This window comes from Bradysia coprophila, chromosome III (assembly GCF_014529535.1).
Source record: "Bradysia coprophila strain Holo2 chromosome III, BU_Bcop_v1, whole genome shotgun sequence".
Taxonomy (NCBI): Eukaryota; Metazoa; Arthropoda; class Insecta; order Diptera; family Sciaridae; genus Bradysia; species Bradysia coprophila.
The window spans coordinates 1545137-1557558 of NC_050736.1; the positions used below are offsets into that span (position 1 = coordinate 1545137).

Sequence of the window (12422 nt, forward strand, 5' to 3'; positions counted from 1 at the left end):
AAGAATCAACGTCTTTGCCACAGATACATTTATGGGGGTGACAATATTTGCTCCAATTCGTTAAGCAACCGAAATTCTTAAGGTGTCGTTATCGAGGCATAGACCAAGAGATGTTGAAGGTAAAGCGCTCAACCACAGTCCAGATTCTTCTTGAGATGATGCTAGTAAATGGGCTTTCTTTTTTAATAGCTTCATTTCGACACTAATTTGGATTTTTTGGCCTCCCTTCGTTATGGTTCTTCTACGACTCAAAACTAGACCCGTCAATAAAATGACTTTCTGTATCCGATTTTGTAGCAATATGGAATAGGTTTCAAACGTGAGCTCCTGGTCTTTTAGAGACCAAGATGATCTTGTTACAGACAAAATCAGTTATTCAGATATACAGCTTCTTCTTTGAATATTATTCCAGGTTTTAATCTAGTAGTATTCGATTCCAAAGCAGTATCATCATCTACTCTTACCGTCAACTTCAAACTTGAAATTATTTGGAGATTTTGAGTCGGCTAAATACTACCGTTTCCATATTGATTGGAATTAATTATATTGCTTTAGCTGTATAATTTGTACCCTCGACCAGTCAGAAAGCCAGAAATTGTGAAAACTTTCTATTTAACCGATGACAACCTTTTTTTGAATAATTTTAATCCATTCCGTTCGTTGGTCAGGCTAAGTTACAAAATAAAATTAGGGAATAACTTCTTTAACTTCTTATAGGACAGAAAACGTATAATTTCGCTTATCAATGAAAACGTTTTTTTTTGGGTAGTTACGTAAAGCTTTTAAAGCAACAACGATGTTGGTTTTTCCCTTCAAATCATCACAAGGACTTTTTCTAATTGAAAGCCAACACATACTTGTTTTTGCAGTGGAATAAGTTTGTATGTGGGTGAAATACATGGCACAAAACTATCTCGTTCTAAGTATTACTTTCGGTGTACCTTGAAAGGGAAAAGCTAAAGGTTTTGTGCTTCTGTATCAAGAACTGTATCAATAAGTAATTTTAATACGGTTAAGTGATACTCGAGTTTGAAAACATAATAATATTAACCTAATTTTATCTGGAGGTGTATTTGTAGAAAATCTTTCACTCTGTTATCTATTTGCGAAAGAACTTTACTACATTCATCAAGACGGCAAACGGTAAATACTTAACTTAGTTTCATCATTCGATGTTCATAAAATGTCTGTAGATAGACAGTCAACGACGACGTTGCGATATTCCATTATTACTTTTTGCTTAACTTTTCGTTTCTTTTTCAATAAAATTAAATTTTATCTCGTAATATCATTTTAAATTATTTCAGTAAACAGAGCAATAGTGTAAACAACGAATAGAAATTTAATGAGTGACTGTATGGAGGAGTTGTGAAGACATTGTTTACGTGAACTTTAGTTTGAGTTTTTCGATTTAAAGCAAAATTATTTGTAAAGATTCGTCGGAATGAATCGTCGGAAAATCAAATTTCTCAAATTAACATTTGATCGATATTTGTGTAACCATTCTTTATTCTCTATCAATGGAAATCCTACGTCAACGTTGCTGAGTGCTCTTTAAATGATTATACGCTTTGACTTACTTAAGATCTAAATAAAGTTGAAGTTTAACGCAAAGACAACTTTAATTGTAGGTTTTCAATGAAACATGCACTATGTGTGTAACAGTGCTAAGGGATTTTAAACAAGCAGGGTTTGAAAAATTACATCCGGCGTCAATCAATTTTGTATCAGCTGAACCCACCAGCTTATACGTTTTCCTACAGCTAAGTACCGACATTCTTATAGAATAAAGCATTATATCCTGACAATAGTAAGGAAAGAGGGAAATTTAACGTTACCCTAATTAAGTCTAGATATTTATAATAGCCATAAAATTGATGTGAGTGAACTAGAAGTAAAATTCTCTGTAGTAATTTTTTGTTAAAAGTTTTATGCATGCTTATGCACGGTAAAGTGCACTTTACATCACTGCTTGTGACAGGGAAAATTGCACTTACCGTCCACAAACATGTAAAATGTGTTACGTCACTGCTTGTAAATGCTTGTTTAGGCACGTGTGATTACTCCACTCGCCTTCGGCTCTTTCCGCAAACCTCACACTTGCCTAAACAAATATTTACAAACAGTGACGTAACATTCTAATACATTTTGCTTGAATGAACGACCCCTCAATCTTTCACTTTTCAAAGACGTCTCATTTATGCGAATCTATTTCTAGATCTAAGAATTTTCGACGAATTCAATTAAAATGTTTGACTTCACTTGTTTTATAGCATGAATTTTGCTATTATGCTACTCCAGGATATACAGTTGTCGATAACAGATAGAAGTACCGGAAGAGATTTGTAATAACGAGTAGCTGGGACTCAATAAAATTTTTAACAATTCTTACTGACAGCTAGCTATCTGACGGTAAGATGCAGATATAAAAGCACAGCTGGTAACGATAGAGTTTCACAAAATTATTCGATGTATACCGTCGTTCATATAGTAGCGAAGTGAAATATATCTCAGATGACAGATGTAGTCAATTCAAAGTTTATTTTACCTAAAAAATTCCCAAATTTAGGAAGGATTTTCCAACTCTTCTACAGTAGCGGCTTTTAAATTTAAGGTTAAAGTTTTATTTAAAAAAATTCAAAAATTTTTAAATTAGGATTCCTAATCTTTTCACAGAGAAACATATTTTGATCTTCGATTTTAAGAATCTCGCTATATTTTCCATCGTCGACGAGAATAGTACATTTCGTACCTAGGACTAAAAGTCTTTTTTAGCGTCCGAGAGGTTTCCAGAACGAGGTGAAGCTCCATCCTCATACGCTTTCACCACCTGGGTCAAAAAAGCATCTTTTTGTTCCTAGTAACATAATATACTATTTCATATCCGACGGAGAAAAGTGCGATGAAGTGGCGCTTTTTGGGTCCTAGGTATGAAAAACAAATTTTCACTCGGCAGCCGCAGAAATCAGAAGAACGTTTTGGTTTAAATTTAATATTTATAATATATTTTTTGAAATTTTCTCATCAGCTACAATATTTACAATTTTTTTTTTGAATTATCTTTTACCTTCATCTTAAAATTTACAATTAATCTCTGTTTTTTTTTTATAAAAATTTTCCTATAAATAATTAGATCATAATATATATCACACAGTGTTTAACTCCAAAATAAAAATATATTTTTTATGCAATGTAGTACTTATTAAACGAAATAAAATTCTTTAAAAATCATTTCAGGGATCCCTACAAAGAGTCAAATAACAAACTTTTTTTCCCCATTACACATTCCAAGTTTCTCTTGTCAAACTTTTTATGTCATCTTGCCGTTTATAAGTATGATTTTCTAAGATTTTATATGTTTTAATTTATATTCTTTTATTTAAATTACTTTTAAATTTATATTTTACTTTATTTTACTTTTTCATTATTTTTTATATTTTTTTTCATCAAAACAATAATTTTTTATTTATACGAACACGTACACTCAGGGGGGAGGTTTCGTATGGTTATACATTTATTCTTGTTCACATTTCAGTTAAATATATATTTATTATTTTATACTCTAAAATGGGGTGAGAAATGTTCGCTGCTATATACTTTGCTGTTCTTTTTTTTTAAATTAATATTTTTGATTAGACTCATACGCACCGTAAGTCCGTATGCAATTGGGTGTACTTATTTTGCTAAAACTACAATCTAAGTCTGCAATACCATATACGATAGACCCTTTTAGGCTCGAAATAAGTTCTAGATTTTCATGTGTTTGGGGATTCTGTTTAAGGAAATATAATTCTTATTATTGTTGTTGAGAAACTAGACTTTCATTTTCACGCTGTTTTGATGATGTTAGGCGCATTGAACCACATTACTATTAAATCTGTTACTTCTTATGTTTAAAGCATAGATGGAAAATTGTAGGCATGGTTCATTGCTTATTTGTGTCGTCGTTGTCGAAGATACATGAGCTTATTTTTCGGAAGAGTTCTCTTGATCCTACTGATCAGTTACTTGATGTTAAAAAAACGCATAGAACATCTTATCTATTTGCTTGTGGACAACACATAAGATAATTGAATGGCGTGGAGAGTGAAGACCAACCTCTAGACACTTCGGCAAAAAATGTATGTGAATAGCTTGAATAGTGTTACACCGTGATAAAGACTGTTCTCCCATAACATTTATTGTGTTCTGTTGAGCGTAAAAAATGTAAATTTATTTCTTAGTCAGTTCTCACTAAAAGTACGTTGAACTAAAATAGTTTAGAGTATAGGTCTAGTTGCAATTTACACACGAAATGGGTAATTTTATTCAGATGAATGGAAACATTCAATTCACACATCACAAAAGGTCGTACGAGTCCTTAAAACAGAGTTTTATATATAGTTAATCTTATTCGAATTACATTAATTATTTTGCTCTAATTTATGTTTTCTTAATCATTTTTCTCTATTTTTTTATTGATTTTTTTATGTGGTGCAGCATCAACAAGTTTTCACAAAAATTTCATTTTGATTTTCTCTTCTATGTTTCCTTCCTTCGTTCAATAAATTTGAACCTTTCTAAAATTCACTGAATTTTACATTCAACAAAAATTCGATCGCTTGAAATTGTGATAGCTTTTTTTTCTCTAAAATATGTCGTTACCTCTTCAGTTTAGCTTAAATATTTAAAAAAGAAAATATTTTCATCTTACAAGTCCATTAAGCCAACGTGAATGCATTGCACTTACAAATTGTGCTAAAAATGTCTGGTAAAAGATAGTCGTACACAACACCATCAGCAGTGAATTGGTTACGGTTGTTGTTGCATGAGCTGAATTATGTTGCATCGCTGCTGGGTGTTCTCCTGAAAAGTAATTACAATAAATTCAATTATTTTCTATCGAATTTTTGTTTCATTTCAGTAGAGGTGTTGAGTTTCATGTTGTAAAAAAAAATATTTCAACAAAATGGGATTGAATTTATGGTTTATTTCAATTTTGAATGTATATTTCATAAGACTACAATATAACATGTTGAACGTGTTAACAAGATTTAAAGTTTTGCGAATTTTATGAAAGGCAACTATCATATTTAACGGGTATGAAGATACATACAAAAAGTTTAACATTTTGAGTGAAATTGCTTAATGAATTTTCTTTGAATAATTAAGTTAATGTATGTGCTCCCAGGCCACATTAATATAGTAGTAGGGGAATTAGTTATGATTATAAAAGGCATCCTTAAAAGTTGAGCAGAATTTAATTTGATGCGGAAGTAGCGATAAATCAATAATAAATGAAATTGGTTAGATAAAGTTCTATCCCGCAAACAACATTATAAACAACATAACGTTGTATCAATAGAAAATAGTTTTTCACCAGCGGAAACATAATAAAGTTTAACCGGATGGAGAAAATGGTATTGAAATTGGAAGCAAGTTATTCTTCACATCATATCCATTTTGAAAGTTACGGATACCTTTTCAGAGTTCTGCAATTTTCACAATAACAATCAGATTTAATTGACGGGGTGGAAAGGATAGGCGAACTAAAAATAAGTTATTTGAGGAATAGTTGTTGTGAGTTTCAAATGATAGCATCATATGTTACACATGACAAGAGATGAACTCTAGTCCAATGGATTCATCGAGATAATAACAACAAATCGTTATGACACTACATCGATAAGAATCTCCGAAATTTTCGATATGATTTCTCGGTTGTGACTCCGTCAGTTATGTTAATCCTTCAGTGACATCATTTTCTTATGATGTCTTTGACATCAATCACTTAAACAAAATTATTACAAAAAACAATGGTTTGCCTTAAGCTTCCTTCGTCTAGACATAACCAGTTATTGTTAACACCCAGCCATCCATATTCCATACATTCCATAGATTTTCTGAGATTGGATGTCTTACTGTCAACATTTTAAGCTCTGAACCTCTAAAACGGCAAGCTCATTCACAATCAAAATAAATAGCCCACATAAAAAGTACTCTCGTCTCGCTGCGATGGATGGTAACGACCAACAAACGAATTGTATTATTTATGTTGAAGTAGAACACTATGATGGCGACACTCTCGACCGGGCATATATTATTGAGGAGGTACGCCAAAAGCGTCATTAATAAAAACATAATAGAAGAATATAAACACAAAATGCATGTATTTTCAACGGTCACACATGCTTTTAACTAATTTTGACGACACCATTAGCCAGTCAATTACTGTAATTGATTACTTTCATTTACATAATCGGGGTGCCAGCCGCGAACATCGAAGCCTAGTGTGACATAAATCCGAGATTATGTTAACTAATTTATATATGTGGTCCAGAATACCGATCCTAACCGAAAGTAGCCTGAGAATAATAGGTACACAGAATACGGTTGTGGGCTGGAAAATAAGCTTTTATAACGCACATTTTATGTACATATATGTGAGAGGGCATTCCATTCCATTCCATTCTGTGCAGTGTATGTTATGAAGAGAAAACGTTTCATTGTAAATTGAAAACAAATGACCGACATTAATTAGGTATTTCCAATGGCATGCGAATTTATGTAACGCTAACCGGTATGAAATGGCTATGGGGTTGTGTTTTTCGGAGGGGTTAAACACATTCTCCGACCCACAACGGTTCCTATTCAACATTAAATCGTTGAGAGAGAGAGTATAACAATTCGAAATACTTTAGAAATGAGTTATGGAAAATTATTCTAATCGACGATGGCGATGGTGTTGGAACCATTCATATTTTTCATTAAATTGGGTCGGCGAAGGTATTTCGAAGTTATCTCGGGAATGCTAAATATTTCGATATTGTTTAGGTTTTGGCTATCAAATGATTAAAATGGTCGGCCCTATTGCGCAACGAAAATTCACCACAACACTTATCGTTTATTGAAAGCGACGTTTTATTATCAACACACAGAGATCATATATATAGCAGCGGAGCGGTAATGTTATCCTTAAAGTATTTATTTTACTGGAGGCAGAATTTCTATTACGAATTTCTTCATTTTACATTTTTTAAATAAAAAAGCTTATTGTACGGTTCGTATAGTGGCAAAAAAGTGTACACCTTCTTCAAGTTAATGAAATATCCGCCATTAAATTTATGTACTACGTTAGCTTAGTACTGTGCTGTCTGACATATCCAATTTTAAAATAAGTCGCTTTTCATATTCTTAATGGTAGCCAAATATTGTGGTTTCGTATTTGTCTAGGAGACAAAACAAATAAAATGTCTCGTTACGCAGCATTTTATCAAAAACTCTTAGCACTACACCATACCCAAATCTCGTAGCAAAAAAACATATTATAAGGGTGGTAATCTGGTCTGGAATTGTACTCGTACATAGATGTCGAGTTGCCATCGAAAGAGATAAACGTAATAAAATCATAAAGCCCACCAAAATCTCGTCTATTTAACTAGGATGAAAATGCAATGATACTTGGATTACATTTACAGAATCATTTCTCAGGGATTTTTTTTGCACTTTGAAGATTGCCGCGGTACCAATGCTTTATGAACGTACCGCGCCATGTTGGAGGATTTAGTTATTTTGTCGTCAGTGTTTCGGATTCATAAACTTTGGTGAAATTGAAACCCTTGCAGCAATGGGAGTGATTTTAGTGACGGTATAATTAACCGAATCCGAACTTGTTTCATATATTTCTCATATTTATTGGCCGTTAGCAATGAATAAGTGAATGTAAAATACTGAAAGTTGCATAACACTTTGTGAATATTTTTTATTCTTCCATCCTCATGTTTTTGTCCCATTCGTAGACACGGAAGTGGAGCAACCCGAGTAACCCTTTTTATGTTAGCTTAGGATTATTTAGTTATTATTTCATTGGATTTTTAATGGTTGAATAGTCTACAGTTATTCGTGCAAATAAACTATATGAAAAGTTCGTATTACACAAACAACAGAGAAAAATTATAAATTTTGTTTCATTAACCCAAACGATGTATCTGCGTGCTGTATAACTTGTATCAAAGATTCAAAGCACTTTCATTCGGAAATACGAAATCCGAATAGTAATCAGAAAGTCCTTCGTAATATGCAAAAAAAGAATGTTATTCCCTTTTATCTAGCTTTAGGATTCGTAATAATGGAAATAAAAGATGGTATTGCTTTTCAAACGACCCCTTCGTAATTTTACACAAAAAAGGCTAATACATTTTGTGATATCCACATATATACACAATTTCATATTTAGAATTTCATCCACCCAACTGCAGATACTTACGGAATGTCCAGCCAGAGAGGATGTTTTATTCAATTGTGTGTTAGGCCACTAAATGTGTATGTAAAAATATTTCTCCCATGAATGTAGAAAAAAAATATTCTCCTTCCACAGCTTCATGTTTAATGCCATTAAAGTCGAAATGTACGACGTATAATGTATCTGGACTGGCTGGTTTCGATATGTACTTTTGTGTCATTTTTCGTTTTGAATTTTTCTTCCATTTTTTATTTATTATTCATGTTGTGCGCTTTTGTATCACCGATATCCTTTATTTAGTTTTCGGACAAACAACATATGCGTGCAAATACACGGCTCTAAATTTGTGTGTTTTTTTTGTGTGAACTGATTGCAAATGAATATTTTTTGCTTCAGTTCGTTTTAGAGAATTAGGCAAATGTTTGTTTGAAAACGTATTGTGGAAAGTAACATTTCATTTATCAAACGAACAATGTTAACATGAACGACCGTGTGTTCAACGCTCACCAGACCCCTCTCGTACGTCCAGAAGTATGATTGCCTCTTCTAATTTCTCGCCGATTATGCACAATTTCAGAGTGTACTGTTCTGTTTAGATGTTTTCCGGAAACAGTTCATTCAACTGTTAATGAGTTTTTGATACAAAAATACAAACAAAACACAAATTGTTTGTCGCAAAATATGTTTTGTGTGTGCTCACCGGCAGGTAAATAAAAGAGGAATCGATTTTCCACTCTTCTTAATACAATATAGCATAATCCTTGCAAAATTTCCAGTTTTAAAGCGAATATTTTGTGAAGAATACTGGAAACTGGCTTAGTAGCATTGCCGTCGTTAAGAGTCTATTGAATCAATTTATTTTAACAGATCGATTTATGGTACGACCGTAACCACTGAGAAACAGATCGTCGAATATCTATTGCTCACCAAATCTTTTATTTGGAATTTTTCTCCGTTCTTTAATTATTTCGATAAAAAGAAATTGATTAGATCTCTGTCTAATGTTTTGGCTATAAAACAATAAATAAACGGTACAATATAATGTTTATGTTTACACAAAATTTTAGGTCAATAAACGCATTAATACCTACTAAAAACCCTCTTCAAACCATTTTTTTTATCTACCCATTGACTTACTGCTGTATAAAGCCCCTCTGGCTATGAGCATAACGTGCCAATATTAATCGATTTCACTTGGCCCACCTCTAGAAATGAAATGTTTTTCTTTATACAGACTGGAGTTTCTACTTGAATCTCTACGATAAAACAGAGTTAAGTTAATTGCGAAAAAGAAACCAATTTTTCTTTTTCTTTTATGTGAGCTTAAAAAATCATCCATACAGACACTATTCGAATATGGTTAATGAAATTTAAACAGTGCAAATCTTTATTTAATGATGTCTAGAGAAAAATATATCTATGGCAGTGTTCTCAATAGAGGTAGACTACCTAGAGGAATTATGACCCGAAATTCATTGAAAAATTATATCACACACATCACACACATTGACATTGACATTAGGAGTCCCTTTTTACTGTCTATACACGAAGCGGTGTTCTCAGACGATATGTATGGGTACTTGAAAATATTTAAATTTTGTCGATGTTTTTATACGAATTAGGAAACATTGTACAGGGCCTATTTTTGGAAAGCTAATTGGCTATAAAAGTTTACTCAGAAGATCCACACAAACTACACTCGCGGAATTTTGAAAACCGACACATTTTCTGTTTCGTGGATTACTGTTTTTTTTTGTGAATTTTGCGAGTGTATTTATATGGTTTGCGTGTTAAACCTTATAAACAAGTATAAACAGTTTCGGTTGTATGTGTGGATCAGGTGAAAAACAGCTGAAGCAAATTCTTGCTGATATTTCACTGCCTCTGACTGTAATGTTTGTCAAAAGAAATTTTAGCAAATGTTTGAAAATCATAGCGAATCTTTCAAAATCTTAGCTTAGCTTTTCGAATTGTTGAATCATTTAATTCTTTCGATCATAAGTATTTTCAACAGATTAATAGATATCTTGAACTTCGATAATTTTATTTTACATTTTGAAATATGGTATCACATCACAGCTTACGCCTCCAATCCAGGGCGCCTGGTTACAAGCTTGTTATTTCAAATCGGGCTAATATGGTTTGTAGTTAGTCTTTGTACCAAGTAACAGTTAACAGTCAACTTGAAATCAACAGCCAAAACATACTTTTCTTGTATTATTGCACAATAAACAATGAATCCAATGTATTTCGATATTTCAATAGTTTCAGCAGATCAAACCGCAGAGGAAATTGAATAATTTTTGTTTCACCGTTCTTTTGTTCCTTTTAACAGAAATGCAACTATGCAAAACTATGGCAACAAAGTAAAGTAATTGATTCAAGAATACAAGAACCGAGTGGTGCACGAGCCAGTATCTACTCGTAAAGGATTTATATTATTCAAAATAATAAATTTGATCTTCCTTTCGAAAAGTTAACGATACTTGAACGTTTTATTTGAAATATAAATAAAAAAGGTGTTTTCGCTTTATACTGATTGTGTTGTGGTTGGTGCAAGTAAGCAGAAAAATTATTTCATTCAAAGTGGATTTGCAGAAGATTATATCAAAAACGGTTTCATTAATTGAAGGGGCTTTTGAGTTTTTGCTTGGTGGATTTTATCCGGTACGGTTGGTAGTATAAGAGTGTATAGTTTGAAGAAGCATCCCTGAAGTATGCTTTTGTGCTGAATGGTAAATATAATGGAATTAAACTCAAAAGTATTGAAACTGACTAATGTATTTTGCAGCAGGCCTCTTTCATTTCTCAAAGAGCAACTAAACAGAACTGTGATGTATATTGAAAAGCTTCATAACAACATCACAACAAAAACGAGCTCAACCGTTATAATGCAAAAATCTCTAAATATTTTAAACGCAGATTTGGAATTTAATCAAAGTTTGTGGATTAAATCAATTATTTGCTAATTCTGCAAATCTGCAACATTTATATGTGTGGTTGTGGTAAAATGTTTATATCACAGTATGATGGTTAATGTTTTCTTTACCGCAAAAAGTTTTGCAAATATTATTCCAAATTACAAAATTTTAGTTAAAATAATGCAACAATAGCACCGTGCAAAAGGACGGTACAACCAATTTTATATATATAAATTTTATGCGGTATCTCCTAATGCTGCACACCTATACAAAAGTGTATACATAAATTATAAGAACCCAGTTTCATATTATCAGTTAATTACATTGTTTTATCATTAATAGAATTTATAATATCGTACATTAAACAGCATTTCCCATGCTGTGTGATTGCTACTTTACATTATTACCGGATTCAAGCACTGATTGCTAAAATAGCAATTTGATTTTTGTGGGTTGTTGCTTGGTAATTAATTGTTGGAGGACATTTTGTTGTTTTAAAATTGAGAGACCGTCAAAATCGGACATAGTTGTACCATAATTTTACAAACACTGACGCTGTGGGGTGGATAGGATAGTTTAAATAAAATGCTGTAGTTGTCGCAACTTTGGAAAATCTAGCAACATTACACCAATTTTCATCCGCGACCAGAGGAGGGAGGATAAGACCCAGTGGGCATTGGATACCCCAGTGATGAAAATAAAGGAAATTGACTTTAAGCTCAAAAGCATGTAAAGTAAAATCCATTAGATAACTTGGGATAAAAATCTAAAGTCTCGTTTTCGAGTGTATATTGACATCGGATTCGTCTCGGATCAACAAACTTCACACGAAAACTCGCCTTTTCATCCTTTTCCGTCCTTGTAATAGTCTCTTACAGGTACAACAAGGGAGGAAGGTATGAAATAGTACATTTCGATTCCAGACCTCGCCTTCGGCTCTGTCTGGAAACTTCTTACACGCTAAAAAAGACTTTTAGTCCTAGGTCCTCGCCTTCGGCTCTGTCTGGAAACTTCTTACACGCTAAAAAAGACTTTTAGTCCTAGGTACGAATAGTATTTTTCATATTGGACGGAGAATGAAAAAGGTATGAAAAATACTATTACGTCACAAGGACGGAAAAGTTGAAAACTCGAGTATCTAGTAAAGTTTGTTGATCCGAGGCGAAGTCAATATCCACGCGAAAATGTGAACTTTCATTTATCGTTCCAGTTACGTACAATATTATATGAAATTGATGAAATGAAAGGTTTTCGGTGCAATATCATGTAACATCTTTTTC

General features: G+C 32.7%; 1 protein-coding gene across 2 annotated transcripts in view; it reads right to left on the reverse strand.

The window, feature by feature from the left end:
• Positions 1-3031: 3031 nt before the first annotated feature.
• Positions 3032-12422, reverse strand: part of LOC119077426 (zwei Ig domain protein zig-8) — a 170598-nt gene continuing 161207 nt past the window's right edge. Inside the window, exons 9-10 of one of the 2 annotated variants that reach the window (XM_037184643.1) lie at positions 4730-4845; positions 3032-4657 (exon numbers count right to left, since the gene is read on the reverse strand). In XM_037184643.1, coding sequence (XP_037040538.1) covers positions 4649-4657; positions 4730-4845 — 125 coding nt within the window. In that variant the 3' untranslated portion in view covers positions 3032-4648. Of the gene's footprint in view, positions 4846-12422 lie in introns of both variants that reach the window. The other variant, XM_037184651.1, reaches the window with a different exon arrangement.